This window comes from Artemia sp. Qi Xiang Cuo, chromosome 21 (assembly GCF_049724085.1).
Source record: "Artemia sp. Qi Xiang Cuo chromosome 21, ASM4972408v1, whole genome shotgun sequence".
NCBI lineage: Eukaryota > Metazoa > Arthropoda > Branchiopoda > Anostraca > Artemiidae > Artemia > Artemia sp. Qi Xiang Cuo.
Window position 1 is genome coordinate 29,366,058 of NC_142814.1, and position 18,873 is coordinate 29,384,930.

At 35.4% G+C, this 18,873-nt stretch overlaps 1 protein-coding gene across 2 annotated transcripts; it reads left to right on the forward strand.

Annotated features, from left to right (window-relative positions):
* The first annotated feature begins 5,096 nt into the window (after positions 1 to 5,096).
* Positions 5,097 to 17,984, forward strand: LOC148939427 (protein mab-21-like). 2 transcript variants are annotated; one of them, XM_089106686.1, is made up of 2 exons: positions 5,097 to 5,777; positions 15,679 to 17,984. In XM_089106686.1, the coding sequence occupies exons 1-2, from the start codon at positions 5,121 to 5,123 to the stop codon at positions 16,117 to 16,119; spliced, it is 1,098 nt and encodes a 365-aa protein (XP_088962812.1). In that variant the 5' UTR covers positions 5,097 to 5,120; the 3' UTR covers positions 16,120 to 17,984. The 2 variants fall into 2 exon arrangements, with proteins under 2 accessions (XP_088962812.1, XP_088962813.1); XM_089106687.1 differs by having other exon boundaries at positions 15,682 to 17,984.
* Positions 17,985 to 18,873: the final 889 nt, after the last annotated feature.

Genomic DNA, 18,873 nt, shown 5'->3' on the forward strand with positions numbered 1-18,873 from the left:
GGTTGCTATTGAGCTGGGTCGCTCCTCACTTACAGTTCGTTACGCACGAACTGTTTGATCAAATCCCATTCCTGAAAAATGTATAGCGTGCTTTGATTCTGATGAATCGCACTTCAGTCCTAGTAATTAATAATATGGTCAATATTTCACCGTGGTAAACATTTAGAATAGCGGCTCCTCAGAAAGATACATGCTAGAACAAAAAGAGAGACGTTTTAAGATCGCTACTTTTATGCTCATTTTCATGGTTTTGTTTGCGTTTCTGAAAATTCATCCTCATACCTCCTAATTGTCTCATATATAGTCCTAGGTTATATAAAAAACTAACAAAAAGGATGAAATTCTTACTTTATAATATACAGCAACTCAGCAAGTATTCATTTCCATCCATGTTTATAAGTTGTCTTTTATTCGTAAAAGTAATTGGATTTACCTTAATTTTTTTCAAGATCACTTAAATGATCTTCAAATGATCATCAGTCAAAAGAAGTACAGCATGTAAAAATTGGCGAAGATGGAAGCTGAACCAGTTGGAGGAGGAATAGGCTCAAGAGTCTAAATTTGGGCATACAAATTATATAGATTGAATATCTTCGTGTGACTTTGATTTCAACAAAATGTAGCAAGTCCACATTTCTGTGAAGTCGAATGCTCGTTATATAATTTGGGATCCCTTCTTCCTGGGGCTGCACGGATCGTACCACCACCTAATGCACCCTTTTTGTTTTTAACCTTTCTGTCGTTTTGATTAAAAATATGAAATCTGTACCCGGTGCCATATGAAGGACCAGGGGTTAGAAGGGGTGTTTGAGAGGCACCTGGGTGCTCTTTGGTCATTTTTTGTCCTTAAAAACGAATCTTGAACTCAGAATTTATGACCGATAAAAATTCAGTTATTTTATGCAACCAGCCGTTCAATCTAATGCGAACTGGATGAAAATTAGAATAAATGAAAGAAGAAGACACATCTTGTGTCCTATGCCAAAGTGTATTGATAATGATAAAAGAGGTCGTGCCAGTACCAAAGCAAAGTGCTGATTTCTGCTGTTTGTGTCACCTAGATTTTTTTTCGACTTCATATGTAGGCAACATGGAAAAAAGCCGTCCATTCATGCTGATTCGATTGTTCCAGTTTTATCATGGTTTTCACAACAAGAATTTAATCTTGAGTACGTTGGGACAAATTTCGAAATTTTAATTTTTTATCAAGGCTTGTGACATGAAGAAGATATCATTTTTCATTCTTCTTCTATTGAGTTGAAATTACAAATGAAGTCATGTGAAAGAATAGTATTAAATAACATCCTTGATGCGGCATTGTCTGACTGCATAATCGGATAGGTGTTTTAGAGCTTATCGTATTATCCAAAAAGAACCATTGAAGCATAAGACAGATATTAAGATTGCTAACAGCGATCCAAAGAAAAGAATGCTAAAATTTAAGCACGCATGTAGAATGTCAAAGCTTGAGACTGGCAAACTAACCGCAAAAATGGATAATTGAAAAGGACACAATCTTCAATGTAAAAAATATTCAAAACTATAAAAGAATGAAAAATATTTTAGATCTTGTGGAGCCCAGGTCCAGAGATAGTCCCCTCACTCACTTACAAAAAAAAAACTTATGAAAGCTGTTAACTCGTTCGCACCCATACTAAATCTTTGGTTCTAATATATTCCTACAAATGAGGTCATGTCAGGCATTAGATATCCCTTTATGTATTTGGATGAAGGACTTCCCATGGGAAGTTGGAAAATTTGGGCATAAACATACCACTTCTAAATGAAGCCTCAGGGATTCACTTTCCCCGACCCATATAAATTCCGATAGCCCCTCCCCTATCAACAGAAGCGCAACTATGTAACACTTTAAAACAGTTAGTATTGCTGCATAAACGGTCTCTAATAATCCTTTGTTCTGCATGGACCGTATCAAACAGTTCGTGGTAACGAACTGAAAGTAAAGAGCGACCCGGCTCAATGGTAACCGACACTCTAGAAAACGGAATTTTGATACCAATAGATACATCAAAAGAATCATATTTTAATGCTGATTTCAAATATATAAGTTTCATCAAGTTTAGTCCTAAGCATCAAAAGCTACGCGCCTGAGAAAATTTGGCTGATTTTTGAAAAAAGGGGGAAAGATCCCCTAAAAATTATAGAACTTTAATGAAAATCACACGATCATATTCAGCGTATCAGAGAACCCTACTGCTGAGGTTTCAAGCTCTTATCTATAAAAATGAGAAATTTTGCATTTTTTAGCTAGAATAAAGATCGCAGATGCATGTTTATTTGTTTTTTTTTTCCCCAGTGGTGATCGTATCGACCCAGTGGTCGTAGAATATCGTGGGAGGGCTCATTGAAACGAAAATTAAAAGTTCTAGTGCCCTTTTTAAGTGACCAAAACAAATGGAGGGCAACTAGGCCCCCTCCCACGCTCATTTTTTTCTCAAAGTCACCCAACCAAAATTTTGAGATAGCCATTTTGTTCAGCATGGTCGAAAAATATTATAACTATGTCTTTTAGGATGACTTGATCACCCGAAGTTCCCGGGGGGAGGGCTGAAAGTTATGAACTTTACCCAATGTTAACATATTGTATTGGTTATTAGGAAGTATACAGACGTTTTCAGGGGGAATTTTTTCTGGTAGTGGGTGGGGGGGGGGTGGGGGGAGGGGGTTAGGGGTTGTGTGGGAGGATCTTTCCATGGAGGAAGTTTTCATGGGGGAAGGGACATTGTTATGAAGGGGGTGCCGGATTTCCCAGCATTATTTAAAAAACGATCAGAAATTATATAAAAAAAGCGATCAGAAATTATATAAAAAAAAACAAGTTTTTCAACTGAAAGTAAGGAGCAACATCAAAACTTAAAACGATCAGAAATTATTACGTATATGATTGGGTTCACCCCCTAGTCAACACCTCGCTCTTTAAGCCAAAGATGTTTTAGTACTTTTATAAGAGCTATTTATTCTAATTAACGGAACTTGTGATTAAGAGGTCATTTTTAAAGAATTGGAACAAAATTCGAACTTTAGCTTAAATAGCAAGGTATTGACTAGGGGGCGAACCCTCGAATATACATTTTAAAAATATATGAATATAGAAGTTCGTTACGTAAGTGATTTCGTAAGTTACGTATATTTATTACTAATAAAAACGTTCGTAAATAAAATTAAACAAGTTTTGAGAAAGCTATTTAACCAAATAAAAGTAAAATTAATATTCAAATTTTTTTTTTTAATTATTCATGTACGGTAAGCTAAAATCAAAATCTGTATTAATTTAAAAACGTTCAAAAATTAAATAAAAAAAAAACATTTTTTTTAACTGAAAGTAAGGAATGACGTTAAAACTTAAAACGAACAGAAATTATTTCGTATATGAAAGGGGATTTTCCCTTCTCAACGCCTCGCTCTTTACGCTAAGTTTGACTTTCTCACAACTCTATTTGTTTTAAACAATAAAAAACTTTAGCGTAAAGAGCGAGGCGTTGAGGAGGGGACATCTCCTTTCATATACGGAATAATTTCTGTTCGTTTTAAGTTTTAACGTCGTTCCTTACTATGGAATATAAAAGGAAAAAAGAAAAAGGAAAGATTACTTTCGTTAAGTAACCTGTTATCTTAATGAAAGGCAAGAAACGACTAAAAAATCAAAACACAAATGAATTGACCATTCAAAAATTGGATTGGGAATGAATCCTATCCATAGCTACAGATGCTGTCTATTGAGCAACTGAAATAAAAAAAAAATACATACACGAACAACTTGCTTTTAACAAAGAAACTGGAGATATGTTTATATACTCTACTTATGATTATATTCAAACAGAGTTGCTGATACTTTGCTGCAATCAAAAGATGTCTGTGGGTTAAAATGGATTCAACCAACTAATGTTGCGTAGTATTCTGTCCGGTATCAGAAAAAGGAAGTTTTACACTTTGTGGAGCTTATGCGTTTACCAAAACTCTCGGCACACATTTTATATATTTGAAAAAGACAAGAAAGACTCAGCAGAAATTCCTCCTAATTATAAAAAGATCAATTAGTCATGTTAATACAAATCGAAAAGACAGAATACATGTACATCATGGATAAAATCAATACCAAATCCCATTTTTAATTGTCGATTCACATTTTTTCATGTTCAAGCACTTTTTTGCTTTCGTAATGACTACTTCTAAAGGTCATTTTTTTCTTTGAGAGCATGAATATATGTTTTTGAGCATTGAAGTCGGATTAATGGAGATTTTTGATGAAATATGTGCTTTGTTTTCGCTATTCAGTGGCTGAAAATTACCCTCGTTATTTCCAGTGGCTAAAATTATCCTCGTATCCCAGTATGCACCCTACGCCTCCAGTAAATTACCAAATCCGAAAGAAGAATATTGTCACCCACATTTTATTTACTGTGATATATCTAAGCTTGCGGATGGACCCCATTTGTATTTATCGGATAAGATAAAATAATACTTATTTCCGAGAAATCTCTTACAAGTTCTAGTAGAGTCAAATTCGATGTTTATATCAAATAAAGGAAAAAACAGAAGCAGCAAAAACAACAAACCAACCTTAAAAAACAAAGAAAAAAAGAAAAGTGTTCTTCATAGTCGTCTATTCTTCGTCTGTTCTTCAAAATGTCGTCTGTTCTTGTCTTGCTCAAAATCTTTTTCCTGTGAACTATTTTGGTCTTAAGAATAAGATATCAAATTTCTATATTCCTCCATTGTGCAAAAAAAATAAAAAATAGAGATACTTCCTGTCGTGAATACCCCGCGAGAAAAAGCCTAAAAAATCTTACAATTGGTGATTAACTAAAATAGGTCTAGCAGTCCATCAAACAGTTTGACAGGGTTTTATAATAAGAACCATAAACTTCATAATCCTTGCAAGATTCCAACGTAGCAATCTCTTCCGCCAACTGTCATCTCCAGCTTTTACAATAGTCATTCATTTAAAAAAGGACCAATCGACGAAGAGATCTTCCGCAACTGGAACAATTATCCGCCTATCAGGAGGGCTTTGAAACATAATGATAACGCATGCTTAAGAGCTCTTGAAGCACTTGAGATAATACTCTTATGTGTTGAAAGTCTATACTGTGTTGAAGATGCTGGTCCCATCTGATATGCTAGGTGCACAATCAAGGCTTTTATATCAATTAAATAAATATTACGGTGAAAGAGTGAATACCAGACAGGCACAAATAACAAAAACTATACGAGAAGTTTGCAAAGTTGTACAGGATGTGCTTAAAGAAGTCGAAGTACAAGAGCCAAGGTTTATTTCATCGCTTACAGAGTGTAATGGAAGGTATGAAGGACTTGACGTGATTTCTCCGAATGAATTTGAAGTAGTATTATATTTAAATCAAATGGGTGTATTTAACTTTGTTGACGATGGAACGTTACCTGGCTGTGCCGTCTTGAAATTAAGTGACGGACGAAAACGTTCAATGTCATTGTGGGTTGAGTTCATTACAGCCTCAGGCTACCTCTCAGCTCGAAAAATTCGCTCACGTTTTCAAACTCTTGTTGCACAAGCTTGTGACAAAAGCTCTTATAGGGATGTTGTTAAAATGGTTGCAGATACCTCAGAAGTTAAGCTAAGAATAAGGGAAAGACATGTAGTTCAAATTACACCTGCGTTTCGTTGTTCTGGTGTCTGGCCACGATCCGCAGCCCAGTGGCCTGCTCCACACCTTCCATGGCCTCATCCAGCACTAATAACTGAAGTCAAAGCGGAAGGATTTGATTTACTTTCCAAGGTAATTGTAAGATTAATTTTTCAATTTTAAATATTGTATATGAATAAAACCTTAATGTCGCTTGTCATTTTGTTTTCCGAGGAATTTCACTACCTAAAGCCTCAGTTATCGGGCGGATTTACACTTTTTATTCTGAACTGGGAGATCTCTACTTGACAAATTAAAATAAATGCCGTCGGATGCACAATATTCTACTGTATATACTTAGCCTACCTTTACGCTTTTTCACTCAGTCTTAATCAAGCGGCTATAGCCTCAAGTTGCCACTTTCTTTCTAACACGGGATACGGTTGTATTGTTTATAAATTTGGTTCCTATATTTATTTGCTATATTTATTTTCTATTATATAGTTTTCTATTTTTTTTTATATAACTTCGTTCAGGGAGTTATTCCCTGGAGTCTCTATCCCAGCTGACGTTTTGGTGCTGTCACTAGTGTTGACAAACTATTCATCACTATTTTGGGTGATTTTTTCTTCCTTTTGGTTCGTTTACTCATTGCCGGTTGTTTATTCATTGCATATAAGCACAAGTTTACACGAGCAGTTGGACTTGTTCTTTTCTTATTCTATAGACTTTTTCTAGAATATTAACTTTTAATATAAGCACGTCCAAACATTTACGTCATTTTTGGACGTGCCAAGGTGTTGGTATTTTACCGTTCGTGAAAATGTTTCTACTCGAACGAGCCCTGAGTAGACTTACCAGTTCCAGTAGTACAGCTTCCTCGAGCTAAAACTATGGTGAATAAGTTTTTACCTTAGATTTAACGCATTCTATGGTGGAAAAATGTGGGAGGATATTGAAGTAGAGATATAATTGCTTAATGCGTATAATATAAGGACCTATCGAATACTTACCAGATTAAAGAGGCATTTTTATAAGCATTGCGTTTTTTTTTCGTTTTTTTTTTAACAAAATTGAACGCCTTGTAATTCGTAGACAGTTCTTCAGAAACTCTAGAGCTTTTTCTTGGTTTTCGCCTAAGAATCAGGAACACCTACGTTGCTAAGAAACACATTATATGATATTAAAAACGTGTAGCTAATTTTTTCTCAATTGAATCTGTTTTTAAATAGTGTTAGTATCAATCATATGTGTTTTCATTTTCTTATTTCCTATCCTGTGTTTGGTCTGGATATTGCGTAAATTCTTTCATTTCTGTTTCCGGGGGATTGGGTAATTCCACTCCCCAGATCTAGATTTACTAGATTTCGTAAAGTCACATTTTTGGCCGTTTCATTGAAAAATCCCTTTTATTGGTATTTTCATTGAAAATACCCATTTTTAGTATTTTTCTAAGAAAAGTTTAAAAACAATAAAGATTTCTTGCTCTAAACTTTGAAACGTAAGTTTTCCTTCCTCCCTCTACATTTTCGTAAATTGGCACCACTGATATCCAAAAGCGTTGATTACTACTTTGTGCGAATAATTCTACTTGTGCTGCTAGATACAGTAATTTACCTTCAACAGAATTAATAAATAAAAGGCATGTTTTTAAATAAAAGTAAATATTTAAAAATTACGTAAAATAGAAATTTTTTAGATATCTAGGAGGTTGGCAGAAAGTATTCTATTGTAAGAGGTCCCCCGACCCCATACGCCTTGTTCTTATAGCTACAGCTTTTTTTACAGCGCTTTGCGAATGAAGTGCTCATTTACGCAATATAATTTTCAGTTCAAATATTTAAAAGGGTAATTCGTAAAAAGTAATACTTGCTAATACTGTAATACTGTTAATACTGCTAAGGTATGTTGATAATTGTTATTAAAGATGTTTACCCTCTCTTAGCTCTAAATGAAAATTACAATTAAAAAAATGGTTTGAATGAGCCTTTTCTCTATTTTTATTAAAATCGGTTGGATACAATCACCGCTGGAAAACTGTGCCCCTAAAAAAAAAATTTGGGAATGCCAAAAATAAATTTTTTGGTTACAATATTCCAATTTTTAAGGGAATAGGTTTCTTGGATAAATCTTGCTCTTTGGGGATGTCTTAACTCCTCCTTCCTCTGTCAAAAGTAAGTACATCGACCTAATTAACATATATAATGCTCTTAAAAAGGAACAGAACTTCACCAAATTACTTTTGAGTGAAACTTCTTTCAATTTTCTTTCAACCTTTGGTTCGATAAAATCACCCCTGAAATAGAGCACCCCTTAAAAATTCTGGAGATATGTAGAATTGCAAGATTTAGTCTTACGTTTCCCAATCTTTTAGTGTTTTTTCGACAATATTGATCTTTTGGTGGTGTTCCCATACTCGTCCCCCTCATCTGCAACTGAGTCTGTGAAAATGTTATTCCCTTTTGCACTTAAAATCTTTGCCTTAAAACCTGAAAGTAAGGAGCGACATTAAAACTTAAAACGAACAGAAATTATTCCGTATATGAAAGAGGCTGTCCCCTCCTCAACGCCTCGCTCTTAACGCTAAAGTTTTTCATTGTTTAAAAAAAAATAGAGTTCTGAGAAAGTCAAACTTTAGCGTAAAGAGCGAGGCGTTGAGGAGGGGACAGCCTCTTTCATACACGGAATAGTTTCTGTTCGTTTTAGGTTTTAATGTCGCTCCTTACTTTCAGTTAAAAAAAACTTGTTTTTTTTTATTTAATTTTTGAACGTTTTTTAATAAATGCAGGTTTTGATCTTGGCTCACCGTACATGAAGAATTAAAACAAAATTTGCATATTAATTTACTTTTATTTGGTTAAATGGCTTTCTTGAAACTTGTTTAATTTTATTTACGAACGTTTTTATTAGTAATAAATATACGTAACTTACGAATTAACTTACGTAAAAAACTTCTATATTTATATATTTTTAATACGTATATTAGGGGGTTCGCCCCCTAGTTAATACCTTGCTCTTTAAGCGAAAGTTCGAATTTTGTTCTAATTCTTTAAAAATGACCGCTTAATCACGAAGGCCGTTAATTAGAATAAATAGCTCTTATGAAAGTACTAAAAAATCTTTGGCTTAAAGAGCGAAGTATTGACTAGAGGGGGAACCCAATCATATATGTAATATTTTCTGTTCGTTTAAAGTTCTGATGTTGCTGCTGTTGCAGTTGAAAAACTTGTTTTTTATATTTAATTTCTGATCTTTTTTTAAATAATGCTGGGAAGTCCGGCGTCCCCTTCATAGCAATGTCCCTTCCCCCATGAAAACTTCCTTCATGGAAAGATCCTCCCACATAACCTCCGACCCACCCACCCTTCCCCCCCCCCCACTACCAGGATAAATCTCCCCTGAAAACGTCTGTATACTTCCCAATAACCAAAAAATATATGTTAACATTGGGTAAAGTTCATAACTTTCAGCCCTTCCTCCGGGAACTTCGGGGGATTAAGTCATCCTAAAAGACATATTTATAATATTTTCGACCATGCTGAACAAAATGGCTATCTCAAAATTTTGATCGGGTGACTTTGGGAAAAAATGAGCGTGGGAGGGGGCCTAGTTGCCCTCCATTTTTTTTGGTCACTTAAAAATGGCATTAGAACTTTTAATTTCCATTCCAATGAGCCCTCCCACGATATTCTAGGACCACTGGGTCGATACGATCACCACTGGGGAAAAAAAAAACAACAAATAAACACGCATCCGTGATCTTTCTTCTGGCAAAAAATGCAAAATTCCACATTTTTATAGATAGGAGCTTGAAACCTCTACAGTAGGGTTCTCTGATACGCGGAATATGATGATGTGATTTTCATTAAGGTTCTATAATTTTTAGGGGGTCTTTCCCCCTTTTTTCGAAAATCAGCCAAATTTTCTCAGGCGCGTAACTGATGGGTAGGACTAAACTTGATGAAACTTATATATTTGAAATCAGCATTAACATCTGATTCTTTTGGTGTATCTATTTGTATCAAAATACCGTTTTCTAGAGTTTCGGTTACCATTGAGCCGGGTCGCTCCTTACTTACAGTACGTTACCACGAACTGTTTGATTCAAAAGATAGCTAGATTTAATATTTTAAGTGTTTAATATCTTATATGGATAGATTCAATTTAGTTGTCAAACCGTTCGTGGTAACGAACTGTAAGAAAGGAGCGGCCCGGCTCAATAGTAACCAAAACTCTGAAAAACGGAACTTTGATACCATTAGATACATCAAAAGAATCAGATTTTTATGCTGATTTCAAATATACAAGTTTCGTCAAGTTTAATGTTAGTGTTACCCAAACTTGAAACAACCCCTAAAAGTAATAGAATCTTAATGAAAATCACACCATCAGATTCAGCGTATCAGAGAACTCTATTGTAGAGTTTTCAAGCTCCTATCTGCAAAAATGTGGGATTTTTTTTTGCCAGAAGAAAGATCACGGGTGCGTGTTTTTTTTTTGTTGTTTTTTTGTTGTTTTTTTTGCTGTTGTTTTTTTTTCCCGGTGGTGATCGTATCGACCCAGTGGCCCTAAAATATCGCGAGAAGGCTCATTCGAACTGAAATTAAAAGTTATAGTGTCCTTTTTAAGTGACCAAAAAATTGGAGGGCAATTATGCCCCCTCCTACGCTCATTGTTTTCAAAATCACCCGATCACAATTTTGAGATAGCCCTTTTGATCAGCATAGTCGAAAAATCTAATAACTATGTCTTTGAGGATGACTTAATCCCCCACATTCCCCGGGAGAAGGGCTGCAACTTATGAACTTGGCCCATTGTTTACATATAGGCTAGTAAGGGTTATTGGGAAGTATACAGACGGTTTCAGGAGCGATTTTTTCTGGGGGGGGGGTGATCGGGGGTTACGTAGGAGAATTTTCAACGCAGGAATTTTCCATGAAGGGGGCACCAGATTTCCGAGCATTATTTAAAAAACGAGCAGAAATTAAATAAACAAAGCAAGTTTTTTCAAACTGAAAGTAAGGAGCAACAATAAAATTTAAAAGGAACAGAAATTACTACGTATATGAGTGGGTTCACCCCCTCGTCAATACCTCGCTCTTTACGCTAAAGTTTTTTTTAGTACTTTCAAAAGATATCGGCCTATGTGATTAAGGGGTCATTCTTAAGAAATCGGAACAAAATTCGAACTTTAGCGTAAACAGCGAGGTGTTGTGAGGAGTAACTCCCCCCATATACGTAGTAATTTCTGTTCGTTTTAAGTTTTAATGTTGCACCTTACTTTCAGTTGAAAAAACTTGTTTTTTTTATTTAATCCCATAAAGGATCTGATTGGGTTATATGCAATAAATTGTCGCCTGTTACTTGGAATAATTACAATAAGCGCCGGTAAGGGCAGCCTAATTTTCTTCCGACACACACTCCCCAATCTGACTTGTAACATTGATTATATTGTTACAAAAGCTATTTTTTTAACCGGAATCATTTTGCATGAGTGGTATCCAAAGAATAAGTGAACGTATATTTTTTTTGCTCAATGTAGACACCTTTGTTGATACGCAACGCCTCAGAATGCAATGACAACTAATTTAGAAAGCACTGACCCAAATAGTTTCTAAAGTAATAATATCCTTGCACATAGCGGAGAAAAGCCGATGTTTTTTTCCTCTATAAAGTGTCCCCTTCTCCCTAAAAAAAGAACAATTATATTCCTGTAAGATGTGTCGAACCAGACTGGGCCGGTCGAAGCGTTTCCGGTTCCAGTGCACCCAATCTTTGCAGACACTTGGAAGGGCTCGGAAATCAAAGAACTGGTATTTGAATTGCCGCAAAGAAAATTTTAAAACTTCCTAAATTTTAAATCGTAAAGTTGGTCCAATATGTAACCATTGTTTTGAAGAAGAGGTAAAGAAAATGCGCATTTTTAAGTTGAAGAGTTTTTTCCTTGTCCTATTCATTTTTAGTTGTGTTCCTTAATCTTTTTGTTTGTTTCTTTCTTTTCTGGCCTTAAAAAGAAACAATCATGGTTTTACAATAGGTTGTTTTACCTGCATCAGAGCATCTAAACAGGTCTAAAGTCAACTGATCCACTCTGAAAAAGGTTTCTCTTCGAAATTCACACAACAAATTTTACTAGCTTCTGTTTGATATTGTCTTGTTCATCAACGAAAAAATTCTTTTGTCTCAATTTATCGACCACTTATACAGTGCAACCGGACACAAAAAAATACCGAGTGTACGGGTCACGTGTAAATAAGTTTAAAACTCATCAAATGGTGTCACTCTGATGGACCAAATATAATATAATTAGTCAAATCAACTACAGAAGATTTTGGTAAGCAGAAAAGTAAAAAAAATATTCTAAACTCTCGTATTTTGTGAATAATAGAATGTTAATATATTTCATGATTTCGATGTACAACTTTATATAAATGGCGAAAGTTACGAAATTAGCAGCGCCTCCGTTTCTTATTTTTAGTTCTATAAACTCAACGTCAAATTGTGTGAGAATTTCAATTTAACAGCTAGGTCTGATATCAAACGTCATCAAAATTTCCTAGTTGCATTTCTTCCAACTCTTAGGAATTTCAATTCTTAGGAATTCAAGGGAAAAACCTCCCACTTCATGCGTGCATGTCCCCAATGAATCCCCAGTTGAGAAAATATTAAAAGCCACTGCTTCAGTCTATGTAAAACAAGAGGTTGCACCCAGATTTTCATAAGTGTACACAATATTTTGCCTCCAGCCGTACCTTAGGATCTGCTACCTGTCTCATATACCTCTAAGCTCTAACTGCTTCCTGATGTATCTTCAAGACAAAATCTTTGTTGTGACTGCAAACCTCACATTGCTTACGTGGCGACCTAATCAGTCATAAATGAATAACAAGGAACACAAACTTTAGGTAGTGAAAACTTATCTGAAGTTGTTTATCAAATGTACTTAGAATAGGTATTATTTTGTTAAAAATTTAACATAATTTTGCACTGAGAAATGGTCATGCTATCAAAAATTTTGTGGTAATTAACATTAAAAAAAGAACGGCCCTTGACAATAATAACAAAAACTCTAAAAAATAGTAACTAAAAAAGAATATATACACCAAACGAAACTTTCCTATGATGGTTTTAAATATTTAGCATTCTAAAAGTGGAAGTTTACCGTCAAAATTTAACAACAAGCTCCCATAATTTTGAAAAAAAGGGGAAACATCCCCAGGCAGGGACACGATCTTGCTGAGCGTTACAACTAAGACCAATTGAATCCACAAAAGAAAAATATACAGCAGATATTTAGCCTGTATATTCAACGCAACTGTCCCGGCGCGCTTGAAGAAGAAACAAAAATACGAAAAACTAAACACAGAGAATGCTTAAAAGGAATAAAAACAAATCAACTAGATGCAACCCAAAATTCAAAAGCATGCAAGAAGCGAAAAAATTCGACTTGCACTTTTCTTTGCAAATTTGTCATGGCTGGTCAGTTGGGCCTTAGGTCTTCTATCAATGGATAAAAAACGACGTTAAAACTTAAAACGAACAGGTGGGCTACCGATACCGTAGGCCCCCCTTCCACTCTTTACCATAAAGTTTTGTTTATATTTATTGAGGATGTGATCTATAGACATAATATAATAAAACTTTAGCGAGGTTTCGGGCCGCACCAACCCCCACCAACTTTGGTCAACCCCAGACATGTCCCTCGTAAAAACAGTTTTAATAGTCATGTTTAGAGTACCAAAAGGCAAAAAAATAAAGAGCAAATATAAGCTAAATTGATATTCACACTGGAAATGTTTAAAAATAGAATGACGGCCAATAGTATTTTTTTCCAATAAAACAAACAAATCTTTTATAGATTGTTATGACTCGTGTTGCTTCTTTCTGCATGTATGTAACGTATATACCGAATTTTACCGAATAAGTATACACTATATAGGACGCGATTATTACTACGCAAAGTTCACAAATATTTTTCTTTACAACCAACTCAATGTTGATTTTTTTAATTGCCTCCCACAAAGCTTTCGCGCCCTCACCCCCCAGAGGGTCGTACCCCACACTTCGAGAACCTCTGCTTTACCCTACAATGCAGAGCATTTAGGGGGTAGCTACCCCCTCTCAAAAATCACAAAAAAACGTTTTTTTTTCTTTTATTTTATTTTATTTATCTCTGCTGTTAATAGAATGTTCAGGATTTTACTAAATATAATGTGGCTGCCGGCAAAATCAAAAGTCCACTTGTTAAGTTTAAGTACAAATTTCTTTTAATAATGTTATATAAAAGACAATCATCCACGAAAAATGTGCGCACGCCTTGGAAACGTATCTTATGAGAAGGGGATACGGTCTGAAATGCCGACAATCAGTTTTCAGGACACAGTTGTTTTAAAAGGGCCTGAAGAACGGTTCTACAGAAAAATATTGCTCCTTGGGTATGCCCTCGTGTCTCCCACCTCTATAGGTAAGCATATGAATATGATATCTTATTTGGCAGTCAAAATATTTCTGCCATAAAGGGGGAGCCATCACCTCTTTACATTTCAAATTGCATGCGTATTCGGAGTATATGTTCCTCAAAGGAAGACACGCTAGTGATCAATCCCCCCCCCCTCCATACTGGTCTTAATAGTCTTTCACGGAAAATTGGGAAACTTGGGCAATTTGATACAGCTTAGGTTTATTTTGTAGTCAATACAAACACAGCTTTAAACAAATGTTCAGATCTAAAAATTGTCGAGTAGGTCAAGTTAAATACCTAACGCAATAGAACAAGCTACAAAATTGGAATAAAATATTACCAAAAATTGAAAAAGAAGAGGACTGACAAGAAGGAGTAAGTCAAGGGGTACCCATTTTCAAAAATCATGTAAACCAGGTGGCACCTGCCAAGGGTGGCAGAAGTGTACCATGCGTGGCGGAAACTCTACGGCGCACGTGGCGTTATGTGATGTGCACCAGGCGGCGCAAAGTGGCTGTCCCTTTGGAATAGCCACTGAAACTAACTTAAGAAGCAAATAAAGGAAAGAGTACATATAAGACGTGAATAAATAGGACAGAAGCAAAGATCTCGCTAAAATATTTAGAAAGAATATGGAAAGAAACTTAATACAGTGCAAAAAGAGAAAAATGTCACGGAAAACAAAATTGAATTTTTATTTTTTGTGATTAAATTCTTCATCTATAGCTTACATGAGGTGTCACTAGCCAAAATGTTTGGGGGGGGGGAATGGATTTCACCAACTAGCTGGTATTTTTACCAACTGCTTTGTGTGATATTGCTATTAAAATTCTTCATTTCTTGTTTTTTACCGACTGAGAATGATCTGCTTTCATTGATTTTACATTACATATTTCCATCAGCCCATTCAGCCTAACAAAAATAATGTTTGAGCCAGTAAAACAGTGGCGCTTCGCCCCACTACTTTACAGACTCAGATTGTTTCCCTACTCTCCACAGTTTTCTGGTTTTTGTTTTGTTTCGTTCTTTCACTCATAGCTTTTTATATTTCCGCTTCTTGATATTTCTTAATTTCGTCTTTCACTGAAGACAGCTCAGTGGATTCTTTGCCCAAATATTTGCTTTTTTTCGGATTTATTCAACAGTCGAGAATTTTCCCTGTTTAATTCCGTTTTTTAGTTCGTTACTATGTCTAGTTAGTAGAGTCCCAGAACTTATTTGTAGCAAAACTGAAGAAGGATCTACCAGAAAGATCAAATTAAAACAACATAAGAAAGGATGAAAGTAAAATAAACGAAATAATAATCAAAATAATAATGAAGTCTAGGAGGAGAAACAGCGCTAAAATATAATAGCGACTTGTAATAAAGACATGAAAAAAAGACAAGGTAAATTGTTTCTAGTTACCTTAATATAAATTTTTAGCACTTTATTGACAAAAATAGTAATAGCATATGGACAATTTCAAGCAAAGCCACTTTTAGTGCAAAGATAATGATCTTTATAGTACGAATAGAAAGGACATTATTTGTCGGCAGGAGGTCTGTTTTAAGCCTCTCTTCCTGACTGATCTGATAGGAGTTATTGTTCCAGGAGTGCGTCGCAATGACAGGTAAACAGTCTGCAATGGAAGGCGACGCATGGGTCATCAGTTTCGTTGAAGCAGAAAATCGTTTGCTCGTCGGCGGATGTAGAAGAAAATGCTTGAGCATCTTGAAAACGCTTAGAGATCGGCATTTAGATATCCCTGGAAATCCTGTGACTTCTTATATTCTAAAAACGTTGCTCTTATACGAATGCGAAAAACATCCACGAGAACTTGAGTGGGATGAAGCTTGCTTAGGTGATAGAATAAATGGTATTTTTTTGCAGTTGATATCATGTCTTCAATGTCGACGGTGTCCCCACTATTTCTTACCAGCTTTAGATCTGTTTAGAGGTAAGCCGTCGCCGTCATTGGAAAATGCTGCAAAGCAGACTTGGCGGCTCACGCGTGAATTGTTGACAAATTCAAGATCTTTAGAAAAATTATGAAAATATAAACCAAAGAATGCCAAGATTGCTAACAAAGCTCTTCTACAATTGAAAAATCGATACGTGTCGAAATTTATCGATGCATTATTTTTTTAATCACGAAAGAGGGTAACGATCATAGCTAGTCTGGCAATAAATGCCCAAAGAATATGAAGAAGTAACGAGCTTATTATATACTATTGTCAATATTTGTAGCTTTAACATGTTAATTAGTCAGTTTTGTTGCGATAATGAAGTATTATGTAAAAAGTCGTTGATTTTGTTTACTCTCAAGTCAGTGTTTAATATAACGTAAAATGCAGCCTGGCTAAGCCAGTGCAATTGAGCATCAGTAAAAAGTGAAAATGAAATCGATTGCTGAGGTATTTGGATTAGCTTTTTAATAAATCTATCTTCTTCTTTAAACAAATTTCAACACTAAACTTTTGGGTGCCTCATCATTCTTAATCCTAGCACTGTTCAGTCCAATTTTAGCTGAGTAAAGAGGGCGAGGCCTATGAGAGCCTATATATGTGGGGGTGGGGGAGGTGACTGAACAGTTGTCCAGGGCCGTTGAAAGGGGGTAGCACGGCCAATTTTTTTGTGTGATTGAATTAGTCATTTGCTAGTTCACATATACTTTTTAAGGGAGAGGAGAGGTCAACTTTCCATCAGAGCCACCGACCCTAGGCAGGGCTGTATCTAGGATTTTTTTCGGGGCATGTTTTACACAAGGATTTTTTTCGAAGGGGGAGGGGGGTTACACAAAAAAAACTAAAAAAACGCATACACATTTTTGGTATCCATTTTTGTTACTTTTTTACGAGTCAGACGAACATTTCGGGGGGGTGGGGCAAAAATACTAACCCCCTCCCCCAGATACAGCAATGCATATGCTCCATAAAAGATGCTTAATATAAAGAAAGCGAGCAATGTTTTAAGACTAAGAAAAATATTCCAACTGTCATGGAAATGAAGGTAGTTTTACTACTAGAGCAGAGGTAAATTCTCGCTTCTACGATATTTCGAAAAAAATACAAGGCTTAAAACAATTCTACTAGAAAAAGATCTTTCAGTAGGAATATTACGGAAAACAAGTACTTCAAATGATTCTAATTTTCGCTTCCAAATATTTTTATTGGTTTTATTATATAGCAACGGTATATAACTTAGGTACTTGTGTAGAATCCGGTAAGTACAAGAGAAGTGAAGTTTCGTTAAATGCTAATGAAACAAAACAATATAGGACGAAAATATAATAATTCATGAACAAATTTGGGCTATATATTTTCACATTAGTGGGGAGGGCTGGGGGTAAAGCATAGCATTTATTAAATACGTAACCTAACCCAACCTAGGTACCTTTTATTCCCCCTAAACTCAAAAAACTAAAGTTTAAATATAGTTCCCGGAGTGAGAAACTCTTTGTTTATACAGCAGCTAGGCATTATCCGGTAAAATGCCTATCTAAAATTCTCGCCATTCTTGTACTTACCGGATTCTACACAACTACCATAACCTATTTATTTTAATAGTTCCTGTATTAATTCTTTGTGTCCTGCTATCAATACTTTCCAGAGGTTGAGGAAAATACCCAAACGGTTGGTTGATCCTTCTCGGAGGTTGAGCCAAAATCTGCTATTTATTTTGCGTTTTAAAAACAGCACCCTATTCTCTCTCGTGTTTCATGAACATTCTCCAAGAGTATGCTTCTGTTACCTTCGTTCAAGCTTTAATACTTCTTTTTTTTTGCATTTTGAATGCTCCAGTGCTTGTTTATTGTTTTTACTTCTAATATACTCCTGTGTTATTTCTTCTGTTGTTTTCTTATGTTCCTTCGCCCTTCTTGTTCAAGTATGATTCTTAATAAATTGTTGCTATCTGTTGTTCATAATTTTGATGTTGCGTAGCTGCTAGGAAAGAATAAACAAAGATCACGAAATTCAATTTTTTAAGAATTTTTTTTCTTTTCAAATGTGTCTACGGCCAGAATTTAAATAAATACGCATCAGCACACAGAAAAGTACCGAGTTTGTAAACCATGGACAAATTCTAGACATCGATGGACTACAGTAGATAAAAAAGCAAAAACTTTGCGTTTCCAGTAGATCCAAGCTTTTTTTTTCTGAGACAAATAACAACGCTCAGCATAATAATGATTTTGATAATTCACTAAAGACGTTTATCCCTAGAAATAGAATAATATATGTGTATCTTTCCATTTATTTTATGCATTGATTGCCATATAAACAAAAGCTACGAAGTCCTGAAAATGCACAAAGTAAGATTAGAACTGTTCTTCGCGCTGGCAATCTTGCTGTCCGGTTTTAAGCAAGCTTAAGCGCTTCGTTTAGATTTGAGAATATATGTTAGTCCCTGTCCTGAACTGGTTTTAAGACCATCTTTCTTCCTGAAACCATAATAATTTCAATGACTTAAAGAATATGAAAATTGCAACTTGAAATATTACAACTTTAAAAAGCAACTATCGTATCGACGTTTTGACTAACGAATCAGACGCTTCGAACTGGACTTATTAGGAGTTTCAGAAGCACATATCCCAGGCATAGGAAACATGAAATTAGGTGATATAGAATTTGCTTACTCAGGAAGGATGGGGAGCATAGGCAGGGAGTAGGGCTTATGATGAATGAGGAAGCTGCTAAGTCTGGTTTAGGTTGGGAAGGTATTAATAATAGAATGCTGCTCGCTCATTTTATGACTACTAAGTGCAGGGTATCAATCATAGTAGTATATGTCGCTGCAGAAGCGACT